The following is a 26,517-nucleotide window of genomic DNA, read 5'->3' as shown; positions in this document are numbered from 1 at the left end:
TACCCACATCTCTCCCCCCATCTTCCTGCTACCTATAGATCTTTAAGTGGTTTTATTGAAGGGAGTTTTGTCATTTTTGAGCTACTGGAATTTTCTTTGGGGAAATACATTTGTGCATAGAACTGTGAAGTTTTTATTTCCTAACATTTTCCTTGTGAGCTCTTTGGACCTTATTTTAATACATATATATGACTCCTCCTTCCCTTTCATGTTAATAACAAATGTTAACCCTCTGGGAGAAAAATGAGAAAATATGAAATAGCATGATTTCTGTTTATCAGTAATCTTTTTTTAAGAATGTACAAGAGATTCCCATTTTATTCAAAGCTTATTCCTGTAGAATTTATATAATTCCAGATGCACATACTTGAAGACTAATATTGTCATAGGAATAAAGGAAAGTGGAAAGAGCTGTGTTCTTGGTATTGTAAATCTTGATTTTAATGTACTAGCTTCTCAGAGTGACATTGATCTTGCTAACATATTTGCCCCAGTATTCTTGTATGGTCATATCATATATTTCACAAATTTAAAATTGTCCCTCTATAAGTAGTCTTAATATTTGTGTTCAAACATTTGTTAATACTGTCTCTAGCACTCTCTCCAAACTTAAACTGTGGATATTAATTTGAAATGGAAAGTGGTTCTGTTAAGTGAAACAAAAGGCATCCTCTGTTAGTTCATGTTGGATGCTGGGTATGAGTCACTCTTTCCTTCATCATTTTAATGGTAGCAAAGGAAAAAATTAAGTTAACACCAGCTAGTTACTGTGGTTATTGTAATTATGTGGATATTTCTTCTTAGGATTTCCATTGTAGTGTCTAGGTTAAAAAAATAAAACTTGAAGAATTCCTCTCATAGCATAATCATATGCAAGTAGTACTGAATGCTGCTGGGTGGAATAAAACTTCAGTTTTTTAGAATCCTAATATCATGTCCAGGGTGACCAAGGTTGTTGACATGGAAGGAAGCAGTATCAGATTACTCAAAGAGCCTCATTTTACTGTTGCAAGGATTCAGAACATAGCTAGTTTTCTCTTGCACTGTTCAAAAGTAGTCAATCCTCATATCTGTTTCTTTTTTTTTTTTTTTGACAGGCAGAGTGGACAGTGAGAGAGAGAGACAGAGAGGAAGGTCTAACTTTGCCATTGGTTCACCCTCCAATGGCTGCTGCAGCCGGGGCGCTGTGGCCAGCGCACCGCGCTGATCCGATGGCAGGAGCCAGGTGCTTATCCTGTCTCCCATGGGGTTCAAGGCCCAAGGACCTGGGCCATCCTCCACTGCCTTCCCAGGCCACAGCAGAGAGCTGGACTGGAAGAGGGGCAACCGGGACAGAATCTGGCGCCCTGACCGGGACTAGAACCCGGTGTGCTGGCGCCACAGGCGGAGGATTAGCCTAGTGAGCCGCGGCGCTGGCCCATATCTGTTTCTAAATTAAGAAAAGGCAGAAATATCTTTTGGTTTTTACTTGGGTTAGTACTCTGTATTTGGAAAAATCCTTGCATTGTTTACAGGAAATTATTAATTTTAGGTTTTGATGGGAAAATAGCTAGAAGCCTGTAGGTATCTGGGTGTGGGGATGCCCATCTTGGTGGATTGTCTCTGTCTCTGAACTTGGCTCCAGTTCTGACAGTGGAGGAGTCAAAATTACAAATGGAACTATTAAAGACATGATTCCCACTTCTTGCCATTTGCCCATGGAGTTTCAACTACTGTTTCTTTGAGTCTGGCTCAGTTGCCATTTCTGAGATCTTAATGGCACTACTTCTGCTTATACACTAATCTTTATAGTCATTTCTTGTTTTTTGGCAATATGAAACAGCACTTGACTTTTCTTTCAGTGGGTTCTTATGTCATTGTACTCATAAATGTTAATCTCTTACTACAGATTGAAATCACAGAAGCTAATACGTGTTCTTCTTAAGAGAAAAGGAGGAAATCTGTAAGTATGTGTCCTTCAGGAATTGTGAATGTGTATTCTTACTGAATTTTGAGAAAGTTCACTAACAGATATCTTGACTCTTTGTAGTGGAAAAAACCTTACCAATGTTTATGATTGTGTTAAAAGGCTTTGTTTGGAAAACTAAAATAGGAAAATATTTTACTGTGTGCTAATTCAAACATTTAACCCATTTACCACTCATTTATATCAGGGGAATTGGTAGTTAAAATCCAAATAAGTTGATTTTTCTTTGAATCATATCCAAAAATGGAGTCACAGACTGGAGTTCAGCGCTGGCTACCCAGGCTTATGAGGTACATGTCTTTGGCAAGGTACTTAGCTTTTCATTGCCTCAGTTTCCTTATCTGTAAAGTGAGCTTAACAGTAAGCACACAGTCAGTGATTTATTATTATTATTGATAAAATAAAACATGCAGCTGCTCATACTTGCCCCAATAAATTGAAGCTTATTCTGATTTAATGACCATTTTGAAAACTGATTTAATATATTTCTAATCTTTATAAATTTTTTTTTTTGAGCAGGCAGAGTGGATAGTGAGAGAGAGAGACAGAAAGGTCTTCCTTTTTGCCGCTGGTTCACCCTCCAATGGCCACTGCGGCCGGCTCATTGTGCTGATCCGAAGCCAGGAGCCAGGTGTTTCTCCTGGTCTCCCATGCGGGTGCAGGGCCCAAGCACTTGGGCCATCTTCCACTGCCTTCCCGGGCCACAGCAGAGAGCTGGCCTGGAATAGGGGCAACTGGGATAGAATCTGGCGCCCTAACCGGGACTAGAACCCGGCGTGCCGGCGCCGCTAGGCGGAGGATTAGCCTGTTAAGCCACGGCGCTGGCCCTAATCTTTATAAATTTAAGCATCAGTACTGTCCTTCATTAGTGTATCTACTCTAGACCATAATATGGAGTAAAAGAAATACAAAGGGCACCTGTAATTAAAATCCCAGTGTTTGAACCTGGGACCTAAAATTACCTTGGCTACTGGTTCCTAAATACTGATTTTTGGGGACCAGTTCTGGTTAATGAAGAAAATTTTACTGGATGGTGAGTGAGAAGGACAGAAAGTTACAAATATTTTAAAGGTATACACTCTCAGTTTAAAGGATTACTTTTTCTTGTAGGCTATATCCTTAAATTTGGAGACATTAATTATGTTCTTTATTTTATGAAATGATGGTGGTAGTAAATGGTAGAGGCTTTCTTTTTTATGTGCATCCCCTGCCCCCCCCCCCCCCGCCAAAAGAAATTTGTAGCTCTAATATCATGTTCCCCATCATTCTTTAAATTTTTTTTACTGGTCTGGGATAATTCAGAATCAGAATCCAACTTTCTTATTTTACAGATGAGGAAAGAGACACTGAAAGACTAATTTGTCACCTGCTAGAACCAAAATCCTATATCTGATGCTGCTTCTGGTCTTTTGAGAGTTGTATTCATTGTGAACTTAAAACAGAAGATATAATAGTTCTTTAGGTGCTGGTAATTCTTTGATTTCCAAGTGTGAAGAAATTAAAAAGACTTAATGTTCTTATACAGTTAAGTGCTGAAGCCCACTGATTTGCCAGCATTACAAAAATCTGACATAGGGCTAGATTTTTATCAGTAGACCAGAATTAGCTGTCTCTGAATTCAGCTGCTTAGGTTGTATGCTACTTCATGCTTGCCAAAGGGGGCGAGATACCAACAAGGTTCACATGTCTTTTGGGAAATTGACAGACTGCAAGGTTGTTGTGAGGGTGGTAGTATTCAAGCTTCTATAGTTAAGGTATTTATCCACAGAGAATATTCTCTGTATGTTTTCTGTCTCTGACACACACGTACCCTCCCCCACAGATACACATTGATAGCGGTCGGCTTAGAGCCCATCTGGATTTGGAAGGAAGAAAACTGCCACGGGGAAGAATAGGAGTTGCCAGGAGCATTGGCAGGACATCTGATCAGTAGTGCTCAGGAGTTTTACACACAGTGGCATTTTGGAGACTTTCTATCAGTTGTCCTGGTTTTGCCTCAACTATCCCAAATATGTTACAAAACAGAAGTAGTAATTCCATTATCAGCCTTGGCACACTCACGTTAGTAAAGCATGGGCCGGGTAAACAAATCAGCGAGGAGAGAGAAAATAGAATGGAATGTACTGCAGTCCTTAACGTGGAGATGTTACTTCCAGGAGAACTTGTCCATGGCTTCTTATACGGTGTGTATGTGGCTTCCTTCTCTAGTTAAGAAGTCTTTAATTTCTGAAATATCAGATGCACCCATAATGAAATGTCAAAGAGAATCAAGTGCAGTTTTAAATTATCTCCAGTCTTTGGTATATGTGGCCTTCTCTTCTCTTTTAAGATTTTATTTATTTATTTGAAAGAGTTACGGGGGGGGGGGGGGGGGGAGAGGTCTTCCTTCTGCTCGTTCACTCCCTAGATGACTGCAATGGCCGCAGCTGTGCCGGTCTGAAGCCAGGAGCCAGGAGCTTCCTCCAGGTCTCCCACATGGGTGCAGGGGCCCAAGGACTTGGGCCATCTTCCACTGCTTTCCCAGGCCATAGCAGAGAGCTGGATCAGAAGTGGAGCAGCTGGAACTTGAACCAGCGCCCATATGGGATGCCTGCGCTTCAGGTGGTGGCCTTACCCATTATGCCACAGCGCCGGCCATACATTTTCTTCTTTTTACTAGTACTAATATGTGAGTGTGGACTGAATGCCCCTAAGATTTCACTCTTTGACCGATTTATCAGTTTTCGAGCTCTTTTATTAATCACACTTAGAAGATACATTTTTTAACTATTTAAATTTTTTAAGTTATTTTGTCGGAAAGGCAGAGAGAGAGAGAGAAAGAGAGAGAAATCTCTCATCCACTGACAGACTCCCCAAATGCCCGCAACACCTAGGGCTGAGATAGGCCGAAGCCAGGAACCTGGAACTCTGTCGAGGTCTCCCACAGGGGTCCCTGGCACCCAAGTACTTGAGCCATCACCTGCTACCTCTGAGGGGTGTGTGAGCAGGAAGCTGGGCGCAGGAGTGGAGCTGAGACTCTAACCCAGGCACTCTGATAGAGTATGCAGGCATCCCAAATGGTGTCTGCTAGGCCAAGTGTCTGCTCCGTGAGATTTATTTAATACTGAAGAGCAAAGTGAGCTCCTAAAAAAATGATGTAGTTTCAAGTTGTGGTGGTTGGGCAGCTGAATGATGGTTATTTGACCAATTTATAAGAAATGGCTTAAGACCACATTGTTGCATAATTTTTAGCTGTATAAAGTATGGGAAATAACACTTGGAAAGAACTAACCCAATAAACAGGCTCCTCCTCTAGCAAGTGGGAAGGGCAGGGCAGGTGAAGGAAAAGGCATTGTTGCAAAATTCTCCCTGTAACACAGGGGATTCCTGTGGGAAATGCTGCTGCTTACAGATTTATTTTTTTAAGAACCTACACTCATGGTTGACAACCCTCAGTTGTATTACTTTATTAGAATAAACATGTAAGATGTCTGGAGATAGATGTATAACCTGTAGACATAGTCTGTGTTTTCCTCACTTTAATGAAACACATTTATTTTAAGTTAATTTTAAAGATAATTCTATAGGGGCCAGTGTTGTGATGCACCAAGTTAAGCTGCCACTTGTTTTTGCTGGCATCCCATATCAGAGCTAAGCAGTGGATGATGGCCCAAGCGTTTGTGTCCCTGCTACCCATGTGGGAGACCTGTGTGAAGCTCCTGGTTCCTAGCTTCAGCCTGGCCCACTGTGGCTGTTACGGGCATTTGGGGAATGAACCAGTAAGTGGAAGACATCACTCACTCGCACTCTCACTCTGCATTTCAGATAAATATATTTGAAACAGTTAATTCTATACCTCAGATGTTTGGGGTTAACTTATTAAAATAAATAATAAATGTTAAAATCATAAATGTGTTCTGATAGAGAAAAAGCATCCAGTAAATTGAAGATTTTGTAAATGAAATGAAAGTCTGGTGCTAGGGGCAGTTTAATGTAGCAGCAAGGTTTTATGTACAGAGGCCTGCGGCAGTTACTCTCGAGCAGCAGGTGTAGAATGTTGAAATTGCCCTGATGCTATTGTGCTCCCATTCTGTGGCACTGAACCATTTCTGTTTCTCTCCAAACATGTAAATCTCAGATCTTAGATTTTCTCCTTTTTCCATGATGTTTAATAAAATTGTACTGTAGCATCATGCTTTGCTAGGAGGCACCACTTTTAATATGATTTATCTGCAAAATTCCTTAAATGTAAGCTTTGGATTAAATTATACACAATCAATTTCTGACTTCAGAAATCTGCATATTTAAATATCAATTGATTCAGTCACTTAGAAGGAGGAAGGGATGAATAACCATACACAGCATAGATGGAGTGTGTAGGCAGCAACATTGGTTCCCAGTCTCCTCATTTCAACATACAGAGGTAGGATCCCAGTTATACCAACCTATGACCTAGAAAAAAAATGTGATGCATGCTGGGGATGTTCTTAAGGCATTATGGGAGGGAGCTCATGCTGGAGCATGAAAGAGCATCTTCAACATGGCTGCCAAGGTGCTTTCTTTGCTGGGAAAAGCTGGGAAGAAACTGGCAGGATGGCCACTGCAGGAGATAATGCTTCTTCAGGTGATGAATTAAACAGTCTTGGTTAATTCTGTGAGACGCACCCAGAGTAGTGAGATGCCTTGAGTCAATCTAGCTAGGCATGGCTGTAATGTGTTTGTGTAAGCCATTTATATATTCATCTCGGGTTTTCGTTTCGCTTTTTTCAGTCTTAAAATGTACTTACTATAATTCCTGTGTACCTAAGTTTAAAGTCTAATTGTGCAAGTTGTATCATATTGGTCAGACTGGTCATTATTTGCAGTAAAACAATTTGAGTCAGACGAGACTTAGAGGACAAACCGATATATAAATGTATGTGCGCATATATATTTTTATACGCTTATTAAGTCTTACAAACTGATAGCACAAGATCCTAACTGCTCTTAATGTCTTTATTTTCTTAAATGTTAGCATTTTTAAGTTTTAATATTAAAATATAAAGTTAATTATATTGTAATGTATCTCCTGAAAAGTTGGACTTGGCTTATCCAATGCAACCATTTATTTTTAACATAGTATTTGAACTTTCTCTTGTGTGTTTTGAAATCATTTAGAAGTTTTCAATAGTGTGTGAAAGAAAGTAAGATTTTTAAAAAATCATTCCACCCCTTTACAAAAGCCTTGGTGTTGCAACAGCTATGTAGAAATAAGATCTTTTAAAGTACAGCAGGTATTCTTATCTGCTTAATCTCTTAGAACACTTTATAATTGTTTTCTGATTTAATGTTTAGTGGGTATAACTTGAGCTTTTCACAAGGCAAATGGTCTGTTACCTGGTATTTACTCAAATAATGTGACTTGAAAATGTGATTTCTTAAAGTCACACTTACATAGTTGATTGATTTTAAAATTGATTTTTTTTTAAAAAACATTTTTGTAAGATCTTATGTCAGGGGTAAAGGAAATTAATTTGTCACTACTGTGTGTTTCAACTTGGCAGATTTTCATTGATCTTTGCTTGGTTTAGTCCATTTTCTAAAACTTGAAAAAATGTCTTGGCATTAACCAACTTCAGTTTTTTAGTTTTTCTCTTTCATTCTTTAAATGATGTTGTGTCATATGCTTCTGGGGGAGATGGTTTCTTTTAAATAGAGACTTTAAGTATGTAATATTTGTTTACTTTTTGTACTAGAGCTTTACATATCACTAATGCTTTTTTGTTTGTTCGTTTAACCTGTCTCAGAGTGCTTGAAGTAACTGGAATGAAATACGTAACATTAAACTTGATCTTGGAACAAAAAATAAAATTGCATCTAACTTTTCACTAAACCTTCTGGGATTTACTGAATATCTAAGGAGCTTCACAAACACCTCTCCCCATTCAGCACTTTAAGATACAGGACACATCAGTGCTCCAAACTGTTTCCAGAACATAAAAAGTTGTCACTCTTGCCTATTTCGATTATTCCAGTATGATCAGGATCACAAGTAATAGAGCTAAAAGCACGAACCTTAAAATCAGATAGATGGGAGCCAAATCCCTACTCAACAGTGTTAACTCTGGAAAATTATTTAATCTGTCTGAGTCTGTGACACCTGAAAATGAGGGTCCTAACTGAAGAAGACTGAAAAGGAGCTAATACATTGAATGGACTTATTAGCACAGTGCCTTGCCCACAGTAAATACTCAGTACGTGGTTATTAATGTGGTAACCATATGGAATGGTAAACTTTGATAGGAGCAGTTAACTATCTGTGACTGTCCTTTTCTGGCTGATATACACACACATTCTTTGATTTCAAGGAAGTAAACTTCGAATTCATGTCCTCCTAATGGTGGGACAGCAATGTCACTCTTCATACATGAAAGCACAGTGCACGTTTGTAAAAAGCATCAGTGAAGAAGCACATAGTGCTGCTGTGTCACTTTCATGCATTTATAATTCCAATCTATTCCCTCTGCACACCAGGCAGTTTTTCCAGTTTCATATTTTCTATGAAGCGATCAATAGCTAGTTCAAATATATTTTAATCACCAGAGATTTTAAGATAATTTCCTAGAATGTTGTCATGGGCAAGTGATTATTTTTTAGATAACTAAGATTAACTGCTTTAAGATGATTGTACTCGCATATACTTTTTTCTTTGTAGTTTCAGAACAGTGGCTAAGTTTTGAACATGCAAAATCTGAGGTACTTAATAGACATCAAGGTGGATCTATTGTTGAAGGGAGGTCAGCAGGCTTGAGGGAGAATTTCAATAGTATTTAAAGTTGTGGGACTAAAGGAGATCACCATGACAGTGAGTGTAGCTCAGGAGGTTTAAGAGCTGAGCACAGTCACATTTAAAAGTCAAGGGGATGAGGAAGAAGGAGCAAAGAAGACTGAAAAGAAATGCACAGAGAGAAGTAGGAAGAAAATCTGAAGAGTGTGATTCCCTAGAGGCCAAATGAAGCCATTTCAGGCAGGTGATGAGGTGTCAACTGTGATGAAGGCTGCCAGTGGGCCAAGGGACATGAGGAATGGAGAGCTGAGCTTTGTTGACCCTCGTATCTAACAACATGGAAACCACCAGTGACCTTGATCAGAGTCATTTTGTGGAGTGCTAGTGAAAGCAAGCCTGAGTATAGTGGGTTTGAGAGAAAATAGGAGGTAACCAGAAGACAGACAGCATAGATAACTCTTTGAGGGAGTCCTATAGAGAAGAAATGGGCTGTAGGAGAGAAGAAGGTGCAAGAGAGGGGAGTGTTTTGAAGAAGAAAGAAATACCAACATGTTATACTGACAAAAGTGATTCAGTAGGGCAGGAAGAATGAATGAGGCAGGAGAGCGAGGATAGAATTGGTAAAGCAGCAGCAGCAGCACCTTGTCCAGGTATAGACGAGGATGTAGTACACAAGTGAAGGGGTTGGCTTCAGCTCGGCCCATCAATATTCATCCACAGCCACAGGAGAGAAAAAAGTGTATGGCCACAGAGATGAGGAGATGAGGAGATGGAATGGAATGGTAGAAGTCTGTGAAGATGCTCTTTGGAGTGTGTCTATTTCCTTTGCAAAATGGCGAGCCACATCAGCTTCTTACATATTCTGCCTTAGAGACTTAGAGAGAGACTAAGGTATGGAACCCAGAAGTGTGGGCCAGTATGTGGGATAACCGAAGGTGGTCCCTGTGCAGCAGAGGGAGCCCACTTGAGGTAGCAATCAGGAACCGACAACGAGACATTCAGCACAATCACATGTTTGCCCAGTGAAAGCCAGCTGCCTGGGGATGGGTGCAGCCTAGGTGACATTTAATTCGCATTGAAGCAGGTGATGCAGGTTAGCTGAGTAAGTGCATCTAAGTGAGAGTGGCAGGAGAGTGGAGAGTATGTGCTAGGGTACTGATTGTAACTGCTGGTGGAATTTAAGTGGTGGAAGACAGGATTCTCTCAACTGTGCTAGGAAATATAGTTGTCCCCCTGTGTTACAGATGAAACCACTGACTCAGAACTTTTGAGTGAGAGGTCATATCAGTTGTTCACAAAGCCACACTTACCAGCAGACAGGAAGGTTAGAGCTCAGAGCTCTGAACTTACTTGAGCACATTTACCATCCAGGGAATCAGATTTGCTCTTGTTTCATTTGTTTGCCCTTAATATGGTAGTAGAACATTTAATCTTGAATTCTCAGATCATCATATGCACGTGTCTTTTGTGGTCTGGCTGCATCTTAGTAGTGTTAGGGGTGAAACGATGACAAAGAAAGATGACCTCGGTTCTTTGTCTCACGTGAAAGAGGGATCCCCATAAGGACAGCACAGAGAGAAAAGCAAGGTTTATTTAAGTCAGAAGCCTCCTGCCAAAGCAGCCTGGAGGAGGGACTCCAAGAGAGGCAAACCTGAGAAGCTGGTAGAGGTGGGGTTTTTTAAGCACAATTTTTGGGGAAAACCAACAATCAGCTAACAATCAAAAGGCAGGGACAAAAGAGATCGAAAGGTCAGATTTGTAATCATTTTTGCCCTGTCTAGCTTACTCAAGATAAAACAAAAGAGCCATCGGAAAGGTGGGATCTGTTTTCAGGATACACTGAAAATTCAGAAATGTGAATCACGACTTCCTTGCTATTCTCTTGATAAACTGGGAGCTCTCAAGGAATGGGATAGACATGTGTTTCCTGCTAAAGACAGCTTTTGGGGAGATGCAGGCAATGGGATTTGGCACTTGCTAAAGATAACTTTCGGGGAAAGCAAGCATTTTGCACCCTCTTTGAGGGAATTCCCCTTTTCCTCATTGCAACTGGGATCAACTTAACTGCCTATTAACCTGACTCCTCATAGTAGCTTGCTTATGAAACCACTGTTTTTCCCATTGATTTAGATGGGCAGAGCAGCATTTCATACAGAAAGTGGTAAAGCATGTCTTAGGCTGCTTGCTGTTTTTCAAATCTATCCTGTGCTGTCTGTTTTGCCCCCATCCATGTGCTCACCCCTCTGTTCTCTCTGGTAGTATTGTGTTCATTTCCCAGTCTTTGTCCCCTCGCTTTGAAAATAGTACCCATCCTTCTGGCTTATCTCAAATACAAAGGTTTTTTGTTTTTAAATCTTTCTTGATAATTAGACAGATTGAGCATCCCTGTCCTGAAATCTTAAATGCTTCAGAATACTAACCTTTGGGGCCTGCATTGTGGCACTTTGACTTAAGCCACTGCCTGCGAAGCCAACATTCCATATGAGCATTGCTTCAAGTCCTGGCTGCTCCACTTCTGATCCAGCTCCCTGTTAATGTGCCTGGGAAAGCAGCAGAGGATGGCCCAAGAGCTTGGGCCTCTGCTGCACATGGGAGACCCTGATGGAGTTGCAGGCTCCTGCCTTTGGCCTGACCTAGCCATGGTCCTTGAGGCCATCTGGGGAAGTGAACCTGCAGATGGAAAATCTGTTGCTCCCCCCTACCCCCCCCAATAACTCTGTTTTTCAAATAAATAAATAAATGTTTATAAAGCATTCTTGTTTTTTGACTGAAAGCATGATGATACAAGTGGAAAATTTCACGCCTGACTTCACATAACAGGTCAGTCAGAAGGCAGGCATCCCAAAAAAATACTGTATACAGTTACTTTCAGTTTACATAAGGTGCAAATGAAACAAATGAATTTTGTGTTTTGACTTGAATCCCATGCCCAAGATACCTCATTATATGAAACATTCCAGAATCTGAAGAATTCCATAAGATTTCTGATCTCAAGCATTTTGGATAAGGATACTGTATCTGTATTTCTCCTTCATCCTTTTCTTCTCCCAAATCGGATGTAATTCCCCACCCCCCATTTTGAACATCCTTAACGTTTTAAGTATATGTTTCTCTATGAGACCTGTACTTTCTGCCTTATGGTTGTTTGTGAGCTGTTCTCTGCTCCCTAGTGTGCATATGAACATTTACGTACATGCACACGTGCATATGCATGTACTTCCAGAATTTTGTGGAAAATGGAATTAGAAGATAAGTTTATTTTGGTACTACGTTTTTTTGAAATGATGTGTTTGTATTTTACTCCGTTTTGGATTCAGTGCTCCAGACCCTACTCTTACATAACACGCCCTTTTTTGAAGTGAAATAAAACATGCACATTTTTAAGAGAATGAATTTGGCAGTAGACTGAATGGAACACCAGAAAACCTTTGTCAAGGAAGGATTTCAGGATGATAGGCAAAATTGGCCACAGGCTGGTTAGTGTGCTTGAGTGGGTGCTGGGTGTTTAATTTGTGCTCCACATCTCATCTGCTTCAGTGTAGGATGAGGGATCAGACAGTAACAGTGGTTCAGATATTCAGCTTAGCTGGAGGTTCCCAGGATGCATTGCGAGGGCTATCACAGCTTCTCCTAGCAGAGCTGCTTTACTTTTGCTGTCATCTATACTTGGCGTTTTTTACATCCATGCAAGATTTTATTCAACTGGATGACCCATGACCCCCTTGTCACTACCAGAACCAATTTGAAAACCTCTCGATTAAATGGTCTCTCTGGTCTATTCTCACAGGAATGCTCTGTGAGCTTTGCCTTCTCTCTCTCTCTCTCTCTCTCTCTCTCTCTCTCTGTGTGTGTTTGTGTGTGTGTATACTAAGTAGTCTATGAGGATTATGTAGAAGGGATTTCCCTAACTCCAATACTTTAAGCAAATAGTGCAAAAGTCTACATGTACATAACATTTTGAATAACTAAAAAAAACCATACAGTTCAGTTTAAATCCAATTAAATTTTAAGCACTCTGAAGCTATTTTCTACTTCTTTATATATCTTCAGCCTTAAGTCTGACAGGTTCTCACTTGAAGGTAGATGGTACTCAACACTTAGGGACATTTTATAAATGTAAAGACATGGTTTTTTTTTTATTTTAAATTTTTGCCTTTATTAGGGAGAGAGAGAGATTGAGAGGTCAAGAGATCAAGAGATCTCTTTTCTAATTGCTGGTCTACTCCCCAAATGCCTGCAAATGGCCAGGACTTAGCCAGGCTGGAGCTGGGAGCTAGGGGTTGGCAGCCGGCCAGCCAGCAGCTGGGAACTGAATCTGGATCTTCCATGTGGTTTGCAGGAAACCCAAGTGCTTGAGTCATCACCTGCTGCCTCCCAGGGTACATATTAACAGGAAGCTGGAATCGGAAGTGGAGTTGGGACTCAGACCAGTCACTCTGGCTTCTCAAACAGTGGCTTAACCACTCTACCAAGCACCTGCCCTTAAAGACATGTTTTTTTTTTCCTAATATTGTAACTGAGAATTTATATCCTGAAATAAGTATTTTTTATTTCAAATTAATTTCCTTTTGGTATTTCCCTATATTGCCAGTAAAGAATTATTTTTTTAAAATTTTGTGTATAGGTAGATGCTCATCTGTGATTGCCCTTTAAAGTTCATAAAGGAGCATTACCAAATATTTGTTACAAGAAGGAGGTATCGGGCTTGATAGGGTTGAGAACTACTTAGGTAGGGTCTGTGCTCCATACTTAGGTGCCCAGCTAATGAAACTTGTGGTAATATAATTAGTGGTAGGTGTTGCTCCTGATGTAGGGGCTTAGAAAAAGGAAAGATGATTGTGAACTTGGGTAGTTACAAAATCTCTAATGGAAGAAAGGATTTTCTTAAGAGAGGGTCTTGCACATGGAGGACTTGGCACTATGCTACAGATAACTTACCTTGAAGAATTTAATGAACTGACTAGTCAGAAACATGGGAAAGCAGTTTCCAGGTGGGGCAAATGATGGAATTGAAAAGTTGAGGGCTGGGCGCTATGGTGTAGCAGGTTGAGCTGTTGCCTGCAGCATCGGCATCCCATATGGATGTCAGTTCGAGTCCCCACTGCTTCACTTCCAATCCAGCTCTCTGCTATGGCTTTGGAAAGCAGCGGAAGATGGCCCAAGTGCTTGGGCCCCTGCATACATGTGGGAAACCTGGAAGAAGCGCCTGGCTTTGGCCTGGCCTAGCCCTGGCCATTGTGGCCATTTGGGGAGTGAACCAGCAGATGGAAGATGTCTCTGCTTGTCTCTTTTCCTCTCTCTCTAACTCTTCCTTTCAAATAAATAAGTAAATCTTAAAGAAAGAAAAGTTGAAGGACCATGGGAAATCATCGAGGTAAGGAAATCTTCATTCAGAGTTGGTGTCACCTTTTGGGTTCATGGATGGATTTCAGGGAACTCAATCTCCTGAAATCATGTACACCTTTTTTGTGTATCTTTCTGATCTCAGACTCAGACAGAGGGATTGATCCTGTTTCCAGAGCCAGGTAATGGCAGAGACGAGGACAGACATCCAATGACTTCCAGTTTCATTGCTCTCAGCTGAAGGACATGGCCAAAGGCACAGGCAGGATTGAGCTACCATTTTGTAGTGACTGGTATAAAAACAGCTAACCTGGGGTCAACTGAATTAAGTCTGTCCTGTTTCCACAAGACTTGCAGAAGGACGGGCTTCAGCTTCTCTCTTTGAAGTGAATGAATTACTGTAATTTTTATAGCTGAAACACACTAATACCAAAATAGCTTTCTCAGCTGAGGGCAGACTCCCTGAGAGAGATTATTATGCCTGAGGCTGTTTCTGCGGTTTTGTCCCCAGGGTCACTGGTTTCCTGACCTGCAGTAGCCCCCAGTTTTCTGCCTCATCAAATCAAAATCACTTTGCACGCTTATTCAAATCGTGTACTGTAGGAACCTAGCCAGCATGTACCCTGTGTTCCTGTCAAACTTAGGTCCCTGTTACTAGTACTCACCCCTCTCCCAGAGGCCTTTCATTCATAGCTCTGTGTTTCCTTCTTGTGGTTCCCCAGCCTGGAACGCCCCCTGTTCTTCCTCCATTTCCAAATACCCAACCTAAGGTTCAGCTAAAATCTCATCTCTACCAAAGCCCTCCTGGTTACTCCTGGCCATTTTGTCCAGCCTCTGAACTCTTGTATTTATTGCTTGTATGGTACATCATTAGCACTTTGTTACATATTAACTCTGCTTCTCAGTGGAAATGTTTTTATGTTCACCTGGGGAATGAGGTTCCAGGAAGTCCAGGTTGGGAGTTTTGATATCCTCAATCCATGCTTCAGACAGAGCAACTTCATTTGTACAAATATTTCATTTATTCTAAAGGGAATGAGAGAGAGCGGAGTGAGCAAGCGCTTGCAAGTGCGCTTTTATCTGTTGGTTCATTCCCCAAATGCCCACAACAGCCAGGGCTGGACCAGGTGGAAGCTAGGACCAAACATTTAATCCAAGTGTCCATGAGGGTGGTCAGCACCCAACCACTTGCATCATCACCTACTACCTCTCAGGATACACATTATCAGGAAACTGAAATTGGAAGTGGAGCCAGGACTTGGATCCAGCCATTCTGATATGGGATGCTGATGTCCCAAGCACTATGCCAGGTGCCTGTCCCCAGAGCAATTCCATTTTAATGTTATATATGGGCAGTTTGTGTGATTTTTTTTTTCTTGAAGAAATGGTTTAGCTGTTCTCCCTGCCCTACTCTAAAAATGTCTTAAATTTAAAACACTGGATCTATCTTATGTGTTAACATAAATGTGAACTCATAATGGGTGAGGACCAGGACTTAATAATAGTACTTCTGCCACACAACTGGTACAATTATGAGCACAAAGTGGACACTTAGAAAATGATCTTAGAATTGTATTGCTCCTATTTTGGGACTATGAAATGGTTAATAGAATGAATATACTTTAATGAAGAACCCAGTATAATATTTCTGGACTTTATAAAATGTTCTTTTTTCTAAATGTGCGATTGGTGTAACCTGTTCCTATATCTCCACAAGCAGCTGGGCTCTCTCCCACCTTGGTGTTTTTGGTATCAATTATTGGAGCTCTGGGCTTTGAAGCTAGTGTGATTAGTCATTTGCTGAGGAGCTCCTGAGGGGCCGCCCTAGGCAGGGACCCTTGCATAGGCAGTCTCTCAGAGAGCCAGGGAGGATTATAGACTTAAGATTGGGAACATCCTTATGGAGTTTGTCATGTATAGCTTTGTCAAAAAAGCCGAGGTTATTACGCTTATCCCAAACTTTGCCTTTGGAGCACTTCTTTTTGGCCTTGCTGATTTGGTTGTGGGGTCTTTATCTTTCTTGGCTGACTTTCTGGTGTTTGGCACCCTTGGGTGGCACAGCATAGTTTGAGAGCAAAGGTGATCATGGCAGCCTTGCTAAGATATCCACAAAATGGAATCCTATTTCAAGCTATCTGGTTTACGTACACGTATTTTTAAAATGCCTCATTATTGGCTTACCTTAACCTTGCAAAATTTGATCAAGCTTAAATGTTACATTCATGCATTTCTGTATGCATTAAGGTCATGTTACACAACTGACTTAGAGAATGATGTGCAGAGTACCAGCACAGCTGAAAACCTACAAAAAAATCAAATTCAGAAGTTGGTACATTAACTAAACATTTTTGTCAATAATGAAAAATGGAAAATGCCAGTCTTTCAGACCAGTTATTTCGGCTTTCTGTATCAAATCAATGATATAAACTAATAAAGACCTGAGTATTTTAAATTGGTTGTGCTATCAACTTGTTAATACTCTTGTTTCTTTGTTTTTGTTTTTTTCTGCTCTCTGCCTGGTTCGTTGTCTTCACCTACAGGTGTACTTTATTGTCGGCTTCCAAAGGTTACTAACTTTTATCTATATCGCTAAAACTGAACTGCCTTGGCTATACTGCTGCTCTCACTGCTGCTTCCATTATTGCCTTCCTCGTCAGAATAAGGCTTTCAGAAGCCAAAGAATAACAAGAAATAAGCACCGTTTTAGAAGCCTTTCCACTATGAAACTTAAGCTAAATGTGCTCACCATTATTTTACTGCCTGTCCACTTGTTGATAACAATATACAGTGCCCTTATATTTATTCCATGGTATTTTCTTACCAATGCCAAGAAGAAAAACGCTATGGCAAAGAGAATAAAAGCTAAGCCCACTTCAGACAAACCTGGAAGTCCATATCGCTCTGTCACACACTTCGACTCGCTAGCTGTCATAGACATCCCTGGAGCAGACACTCTGGATAAATTATTTGACTACGCTGTATCCAAGTTTGGGAAGAAGGACAGCCTTGGAACCAGGGAAATCTTAAGTGAAGAAAATGAAATGCAGCCAAATGGAAAGGTTTTTAAGAAGGTAAAGTATTTCTGTTCTTTAATTTTTTTTAAACAAGGTACCTTTTGCATTATCATAAATCAAGTATTTTTGAAATATGCTGGCTTCTGTTAGGACCATGTAACTAAATTTCAGAGGGTTACCCAGAGGTTTTGTATATTCATTTAAGGGAATTTTTAGAGTCATACACCTTGAATAATATTTTGATTGCTTGTTTGGATAAATACACTAATATTATAGCATGTCTCACTTTTAACAGTTAATTCTTGGGAATTATAAATGGATAAACTATCTCGAAGTGAACCGCAGAGTGAATAACTTTGGTAGTGGACTCACTGCATTGGGACTAAAACCAAAGAACACCATTGCCATTTTTTGTGAGACCAGGGCTGAATGGATGATTGCAGCACAGACTTGCTTTAAGTACAACTTTCCTCGTAAGTGCCTTGTGTGTTTGCAGGGGGAGGAGAGAGGGCTTTGTTACCTTGTGAAAGTTGTTCTGAGATGTTCCTACTTTCAGGGCTGGCACTGTGGTACAGTAGGTTAATGCCCTGGCCTAAAGCAGCAGCATCCCATATGGGCACCGGTTTGAGACCCAGCTGTTCTAATTCCTATCCAGCTCACTTCTATGGCCTGGGAAATCAGTAGAGGATGCCCCGTGCCATGCCAAGCTTTCAGTTGTTTGTTGAATAAAATAGAACACTATAGGATTAGTGTTGGAGTCAAGAATTTGCATTTCAAGCAGACAAAAATAGGCAATATGAAAATGATCCCCTATGGATCTATCACCAGGCTTCAGCAATTGACCACTCCTGCAAAGTGGCTATTCTTTTTTTTTTAAAGGTTTATTTATTTATTTGAAAGAGTTACACAGAGAGAGGAGAGGCAGAGAGAGAGGGGTCTTCCATCCACTGGGTCACTCCCCAATTGGCTGCAATGGCCGGAGCTGCGCCAATCCGAAGCCAGGAGCCAGGAGCTTCTTCTGGGCCCCCACATGGATGCAGGGGCCCAAGGACTTGGACCATCTTCTACTGCTTTCCTAGGCCACAGAAGAGAGCTGGATTGGAAGAGGAACAGCTGGGACATGAACCAGCGCCCATATGGGATGCTGGCGCTTCAGGTCAGGGCGTTAACCCACTGCGCCACAGCACTGGCCCCAAAGTGGCTCTTCTCAACCATGTTGTCCTTTCTGATTCCTAGCCTAGAGCTGTTCCTTGTCTGTTCTGAGTTTAGTGGCTGTCTTTCGATTCTAACGGATCTTAATTTCAGTATATATTATCTTTGGTGGCTCCTAAGAAGTAGATCTCCTTAGCCCCTCCAAGTAAGGCGAAGAGGACCCCAATCAGATTGGACATTGAACCCACAAAAAAATATTCTTGGTAGAAGTGAGAACATTGTTCATTGCTGATCTTCTGACTTGAGAGCTCAGCATTTTAGGGACTTACTCATGCTTTGGGGCCATGACCATCAAAGGTGTGGGCCACAAGAGAGTCCTAAGCTGGGCTGCCTCTGACCTGAATCCACAGTGCAGCCAGGATCTGTTAGTCTTGAATGTCTTAATTGACTACTGACTGAGTTTTTTTTTTTTTGACAGGCAGAGTGGACAGTGAGAGAGAGAGACAGAGAGAAAGATCTTCCTTTTGCCATTGGTTCATCCTCCAATGGCCGCTGCGGTTGGCGCGCTGCAGCCGGCGCACCGCGCTGATCTGATGGCAGGAGCCAGGTGTTTCTCCTGGTCTCCCATGGGGTGCAGGGCCCAAGCACTTGGGCCATCCTCCACTGCACTCCCTGGCCACAGCAGAGAGTTGGTCTGGAAGAGGGGCATCCGGGACAGGACCGGTGCCCCGACCAGGACTAGAACCCGGTGTGCCGGCGCCGCAAGGCAGAGGATTAGCCTAGTGAGCCGCAGCGCCGGCCTATTGACTGAGTTTTAAGGCCCTGTTGTGGCAACCCAGTGTTTCTGAATCTCCTCAGGCTTAGGAAGTCAGAGTCCTGGGAATTTGTAAGGAAAACTTTGGGCCACTGGGGCATTTGAGGCATGTTTAAGGGGTAAAAGCAAAAAGCACAAGATAAAATTAAATTATAGAATATGTTTTTTGCCTGTGATTGTATCTATCATGCTATGTCTTTCTAATAAACATCCACTGTTTAATATCTGTGCTTTTTTATGTAGTTGTGACTTTATACGCCACACTTGGCAAAGAAGCAGTAGTTCATGGGCTAAATGAATCTGAAGCTTCCTATCTGATTACTAGTGTTGAACTTCTCGAAAGCAAACTTAAGGTAAATACAAAATTTTCTTTCAATTTGTAGTTGTGTTATCCAGCAGGAAAGGGAAATGTTCAATAAGTGAATTTTTGTTGTAGGCTCAAATTTAATAACTGGGTTTTCTTCCTGCTCAACAGACTGCATTGGTGGAAATCAGTTGTGTTAAACACATCATTTATGTGGACAATAAGACTATCAATAAAGCAGAGTATCCTGAAGGATTTGAGATTCACAGCATGCAATCAGTAGAGGAGTTAGGATCCAAGCCAGAAAACTGTAAGTAAAGCAGTGAAAGCAAATTTACTAATGCACTCCAAGTTTGTCATTTCAGTAGGTTAGAAAATGGCGGCAATGAAAATGTTAAAGTTCTTTTTTTTTTTTCCTGTACAAATGGCCTTTATTGGTTACCACATGAAAGGGAACAGAACAGGGGATATGCCAGCACCTGCTCCTGGGGAGGTGTCTGCCAACTTGCTCACTGCCCTCCGAAAGCCATTTTTTAGTAAAGATATTTTAAAACATTTAAAAACTACCTACAAGAATATGATTAAGATTTTTCTGTTTTTCCCTTCAAGAAACTAACCACTGTTTAGAATTCACTAAACAGTTGTGATGTAATCAGCGGTTCAGAATTTATAGCGGTTGCTGTCAAACTTTTATTCTTTAAAAATAAACCACTGTAACATTTCAATTTGGACTTCATAAAAGGAATAGATCTCAGATCTTATATGTAGTAACCCTTTTTTTTTTTTGAAGATTTGCTTATTTATCTGAGTAGTGGAGTTACGGAGAGAGGGAAAGACAGAGAAAGAGGTCTTTCATTCACTGGTTCACTCCCCAAATGGTGGCAGTATCCAGAGCTGGGCTGATCTGAAGCCAGGAGCTTCTTCAGGGTCTCCCACGTGGGTTCAGGGGCTCAAGCATTCCATCCATCTTCTGCTTTTAGGCCATTGCAGATAGCTGGATTGGAAGTGGAACAGCCGAACTCGAACTGGTGCCCATATCAGATATTGGCAGTGCAGGGCGCGGTGGCTTTATCCACTATGCCACAGCGCTTGCCCCAAACCTTTTTTTTTTTAATGCTTAGTGCTAGTGATCTTAATTGTATCTGAGAAGATGCAAAACTCTTTACGAAGATTAATGCTTGGATTTATTCTGCTACTGAGGTGATAACTAGTACTTTTCATTTGAAACAGGTAAATGCACATCATAGCCAAAAGTCCTCAGTTGGTCATTAGTACAGAAAATTGAGGAAATCAGTGCTCCATTTGAATACTTTTCTCCTCATGTTTAATGTGAAGGTAGCTATGGCATGCTAGATGAGGAAACAATTCATTTTGGTAGCTGAAAATTGAACCTCTACTCAACTTCTGAGTATTTTATCGTTGGAAAGTAAACATGTATTTACAATAACGGATATAGATTATAGCTTTCTACCATGTTTCAAGGATGGCAGAGCCTGAGATTTTACCCTACTTGCACACAAGCAAGTCTGCCAGATGTCTTGGAGACATCTCTTGGTCAGAGATGAAGATAGATCTTTTTTTTGAAAAAAAAAAAAAGATTTATTTATTTATTTGAAAGACAGAGTTAAAGAGAGAGAGAGAGGGGCCGGCACTGTGGCTCACTTGGTTAGTCCTCTGTCTGTGGCGTCGACATCCCATATGGGTGCCAGGTTCTAGTCCCAGTTGCTCCTCTTCCAGTCCAGCTCTCTGCTGTGGCCTGGGAGGGCAGTGGAGGATGGTCCAAGTGCTTGGGCCCCTACACCCGCATGAGAGACCAGGGAGAGGCACCTGGCTCCTGGCTTCGGATTGGCATAGCACCGGCCGTAGCGGTCATTTGGGGAGGTGAACCAATGGAAGGAAGACCTTTCTCTCTGTCTCTCTCTCTCTCACTGTTTAACTCTGTCAAATAAATAAATAACAAATAAATAAAAAAATAAAATGAGAGAGAGAGCGAGCACTTCCAGCCATATCTGGTTGACTGCCCAAATGGCTGCAGTGGCCAGTGCTGGGCCAGGCCAAAGCCAGGAGCAAGGAGCTTCAGCTAGGTCTCCCACATGGGTGGCAGGGGCCCAAACACTTGGGCCATTTTCTGTCACTTTTCCCTGAGGGAAAAAAAAGTAGGGAACTGGATTAGAAGTGGAACAACTGGGACAGGAACCAGAGCCCATATAGGATTCTGGTGTTGCAGGCATTGGCTTTACCTACAATACCACAATGCCTGACCCAAAGAACAATCTTTTTACCCACAGCTGTAACAGCTTAGAGAAACCAAATATTTTATTATCTTTCTTGTGCTGGATAGTACCGGTGCACCTGTTGTTAGCTCTGGAGAGGGATTATTTCTGTGCGAACGTCTTTGAAAAGATAGTCCAGATCAAAGTCAGTGCCTCTGCTTGGAACATGTGAAGGAACATAAGAAACCAAGGGAGAATGGTCTCTGAACACCTGATTGACCCTGCAAGATTGTGGTCAACTTGACTGAGAAATTCTGTTTGGTAGGAATTTGTTGCTAATTTTAACGATTCACAGAGGGATATTGGCAGAAAACTAAGGAGCTGTCTGACCTCATAATTCTGTGTGGGCAAAAACATGATAGGCCATATATCCCACTTGCACTTGTTTCTAGTAGATAGGATACATTTATTTTGGTACTTCAGCTGAGTAGACAGTTGTTACTATGGTGACACTTTTTGCATGATTATGCAAAATTGGGCAGGCACAAAGTGTCGCATTATGTGCTTAAACTGGGAAAAACAACATATTTCTTGTAGCTGCTTGTATTAATCATCATCATAGGAGATATTTGGTTTGTCTTTGCTTGGTTTGTAAACTAGGACACTAACTTTTAGAAGCATTAGATTTAGCCAGTGTAAGTATAACTTTATCTTTGTTTCATTGGTATATCTTGCTGTTTAAATTTTTTTATCTTAGCTAATATAGGACAGCATAAGTTATTTGGTAAGTGGACATTTTAATCTTATCTTATTACACTTGTATTTAATTCTGATAATATAGCTGTGAATTCTCCATTTCAATGTATTCTGGAAAGAAAAGCAATTACTAGATAAGCACGTTATACTACCTTGAAAGTGGAAGCTCTAGGGTATCCAACTTAACATGGAGTTTTAGAGTTGAAGTCGCCTTAAAGATAGAGTCTAGCTGTTTTCAATTGCATATGTGCAATCTGCACGTTCAGTCACCCGTGGAGCTTTTGTTCCATCCCAGGTATATGAAATCCAAAATTTCAGAAATCATCTTTTGGTTCAGCTCCATAGGTGATTCTGATATCCACCAGGGGTTAAGAACCACAATCTAGTCCAACTGCTGATTTTAGAGTTGAGAAAACTGACATCTCAGGAGCTTAAACATAATACTCTATCCTTCTGACTCAATGGAGTCCTAGACCCTTTTTTTCCAACAACATTACTCTGTACACGATACTGGGAGGGGCAAGGGGGCATGAGCAAACAGAGATGAGGGTAAATATCCGGAAAAATATCCAGTAATTGAGTTAGAAATTATCATTGTAATTAACCAGGATTTGGTAATTGTTTTTGTTTTGATTATGAATGAAGAATATTTGCCTTAAGTGATTTATCTGAAATATCAGTGTTTCATGATTGAACTTTTAAATGAAAGAAAATGTACTATTTTGTTCATTTAGCGAGCATTCCTCCAAATCGACCAACTCCATCAGACATGGCCATCGTCATGTATACCAGTGGTTCTACCGGCCGACCTAAGGGAGTGATGATGCATCATAGCAATCTGATAGCTGGGATGACAGGCCAGTGTGAGCGAATACCTGGACTAGGGTAAGAGAGAATCATTCGGCGTTCTTCTTAGAAACCAGAGCTCATGTGTGGCACTCTCTAAACTTAAACTCTATTAAATGATAAAAGTGATTGACGTTTTGAATTTAAAATGCCTTTTCAACAATGGTTAAAATGTTTGTAATATTCTGTTTTAGACCAAAGGACACATACATTGGCTACTTGCCTCTGGCTCATGTGCTGGAATTGACAGCAGAGATATCTTGCTTTACCTATGGCTGTAGGATTGGATATTCTTCTCCACTTACGCTGTCTGACCAGGTGACAAATCTTTCAGTATATTGACATGGTCATATAAAGTTGCATTGTTTGAACACATATTACTAAAGCATGAGATATTTTAATTCAGGTAATATTTCTCCTTGACCTTAACAATAGCTTCCATGAAAGCAACTCTATAGATCTGTTAGCATCGTTTTATCTACATACTTTAAAATTCATTTAAAATGACTGTTTACTTTCATCTTGTATTTATCTATTAGATTTTTATTCTGGAGAGCTAAGATAGAGAATATAAATGTATCAAACCTTTTGACATGTGACCCATGAGTTTTGGTTGTTTTCTGGGGAAGTGGATGGGATGATAGGATTCTGGCTCAGTTTTCTTCTGAGGTTGCTCTGGACCTATGCTGTCCAATGTAGTAGTCACTAGCCACATATGTAGGTGGGAACTTAAAATTAAGTTTAAAAGATTTATTTTCTCATTTGCTCTAGCCACATTTCAAGTTCTCAATAGCTACATGTGGCCAGTGGCCATAATATTGCATAGCATGGAGACAGAATATTTCTATCATTGTAGAATATTCTATTGGGTACCACTGCAGCATCTTGAGGGCAGCTCTCAGCTTACTACACTGAGCCAAGCTTCCTCTTTTCTCTGTTGTTCATAGCAGAAATTCCAGCAATGGGTATGGCTAATTAACATGTTTTAAGCCCATTTGAAACCCCACATCTAATACCTTTGTCCATGGTCGAGTTTTTTTAAAGATTTATTTTGAACTGAGATTCTTACCACATTTTGTTTTTTCGTTTTTGGTATATAACTTAAAGTACACAAGTCTTAAGCATAATGTTTCATTGAATTTAACATAGGGCCAGCACCGTGGCTCACTAGGTTAATCCTCTGCCTGTGGCACCGGCATCCCATATGGGTGCCAGGTTCTAGTCCCGGTTGCTTCTCTTCCAGTCCAGTTCTCTGCTGTGGCCTGGGAAGGCAGTGGAGGATGGCCCAAGTGCTTGGGCTCCTGCACCCGCATAGGAGACCAGGAAGAAGCACCTGGCTCCTGGCTTTGGATCGGCATAGCTCTGGCTGTGGCGGCCATTTGGGGGGTTAAACCAATGGAAGGAAGACCTTTCTCTCTGTCTCTCTGTCTCTCTCACTGTCTAACTCTATCAAATAAAAAAATAAAAAAAGAATTTAATGTATACATGTAATATATACATGCCAGTACATATGTATGAATACACACATACATTGATCATGAACATCTAGGTAAGACAAAAAAGAACAGCACTTTAGAATGTCCATTCTCACCCCTCATAGTTACAGCTACACCACCAGGATAATCCAATATCCTTTTATATTTTAATTTATAAAGTGTGTGTGTTTTTTTTTTTTTTTTTTTTGACAGGCAGAGTTAGACAGTGAGAGAGAGAGACAGAGAGAAAGGTCTTCCTTCCGTTGGTTCACTCCCCAAATGGCCGCTACGGCCGGCACACTGCACTGATCTCAAGCCAGGAGCCAGGTGCTTCCTCCTGGTCTCCCATGCGGGTGCAGGGCCCAAGCACTTGGGCCATCCTCCACTGCACTCCTGAGCCACAGCAGAGAGCTGGACCGGAAGAGGAGCAACTGGGACAGAATCCGGCACCCCAACCGGGACTAGAACCCAGGGTGCTGGCGCCGCAGGCAGAGGATTAGCCTATTGAGCCGCGGCGCCAGCCTATATTTTAATTTTAAAAAAGATTTATTTGAAAGGCCGAGCAACACAGAGAGATACATGCGTGCGCACACATGCACACACACACACATATACCCAGTTGCAGGGAGGAGATAGATCTTCCAGTGCTGGTTTATTCCTTAAGCCTGGAGCCAGAAACTCCATCTGGGTCTCTTGTGTGGGTGACAGATCCAATTACTCAGGCTGTCTTCTGCTGCCTTCCCAGGCACGTTAGTAGGGAGCTGGATCGCAAGCAGAAGAACCAGAGGCTTAACCCACTGTACTGACTGCTGGCCAGTCATCTCCTTTTAAAGTTCTATTCTAAACAGCTACCAACTTTGTTCTTCAAGGAACACAAACTCTTTGTAAGGTGGAGTGCTGCTGTATTTAATGTAACTATGCTACTCAGCTCAAAGAACACATTTACAGTCTGTTGGACTAGGGGCAGGCATTTTGGCCTAGTGATTAAGATGCTGGTTCAGATGCCCAGGTCCTGTGTCAGAGTGCCTGAGTTTAAGTCCTGGCTCTGGTTCCTGTCTCCAGGCCCCTACTGCATGCCCTAGGAAGCAGTGGTGATGGCTCAAGTAGGTAGGTCTCTGCCACTTACATGGGAGACCTGGCTCCTGGGCGTTTGGGGAGCGTATCAGCTGCTAGGAGCTCATTGTGTCCGTCTGCCTCTCAAATAAATAAATAAAAATTTTAATATCACATAAACTCTGCTAGACTAGTAATGGAGAGTAAGTAAACTATCAAACAAACTAGTAAACAGAACTTGATCAAGTAAATTAAAAATAGACCTATAAATGAGACTGGAGAATAAATTGTAAACTTTCGTTTTTAGAAAAATCTGTGATGATTATGTTTTGAGGGATTGTCATGGATGTTCTTATGTTCAGAGACGTTACTAAATTGTAAAAAATTTCACTAAGTTCTGAGAAAGATTTTTTCCCCCAATTTGGGGAAATTCAGAAGCCAGGGGACCAACAACCTTTTTTGCATTGCCTTTCCTAGAACAATAGCCTCAGTGTGGGGAAAGAGGGACAATTGGAGTCTATTTCTGGTCTGACTTAATTCTTGAAGTCTCTAAGGCCAAGCTAGCACATTAGAAGCCTGTTAAATAAAATTCCCACTTACTTTTTAAATCAACTTTACTATAAAGCTTCTTAGTCTTGCTACGAGTCTAAACCCCAGGAATCTCCCTCACATAGGAAATATCAGAGCCCACAGGTACCATATTTGAAGCTAGCAGATGCTAGCAATGTTCTTATAACCAGGGCTATTGTGATCACAATAAGACAAAAAAAAAACAACTGATAATATGGATTGAATCACCCTAATCTGAAAATCCAAAATGTGAAATACTTCAAAAC

General features: G+C 41.1%; 1 protein-coding gene across 4 annotated transcripts in view; it reads left to right on the top strand.

The window, feature by feature from the left end:
• ACSL4 (acyl-CoA synthetase long chain family member 4) overlaps positions 1-26,517 on the top strand; it is an 89,448-nt gene that overhangs the window by 32,592 nt on the left and 30,339 nt on the right. Inside the window, exons 2-8 of one of the 4 annotated variants that reach the window (XM_062183860.1) lie at positions 1,889-1,942; positions 16,889-17,125; positions 17,364-17,541; positions 19,278-19,387; positions 19,510-19,648; positions 23,042-23,192; positions 23,348-23,471. In XM_062183860.1, coding sequence (XP_062039844.1) covers positions 16,898-17,125; positions 17,364-17,541; positions 19,278-19,387; positions 19,510-19,648; positions 23,042-23,192; positions 23,348-23,471 — 930 coding nt within the window. In that variant the 5' untranslated portion in view covers positions 1,889-1,942; positions 16,889-16,897. Of the gene's footprint in view, positions 1-1,888; positions 1,947-16,614; positions 17,126-17,363; positions 17,542-19,277; positions 19,388-19,509; positions 19,649-23,041; positions 23,193-23,347; positions 23,472-26,517 lie in introns of those variants that run through there. The other 3 variants (XM_062183859.1, XM_062183861.1, XM_062183858.1) reach the window with 3 other exon arrangements.

The sequence above is a fragment of the Lepus europaeus genome, chromosome X, assembly GCF_033115175.1.
Source record: "Lepus europaeus isolate LE1 chromosome X, mLepTim1.pri, whole genome shotgun sequence".
In the NCBI taxonomy this organism is placed as follows: domain Eukaryota; kingdom Metazoa; phylum Chordata; class Mammalia; order Lagomorpha; family Leporidae; genus Lepus; species Lepus europaeus.
The sequence above is the reverse complement of the archived record's forward strand: the minus strand, read 5'-3'. Positions and strand labels throughout refer to the sequence as shown.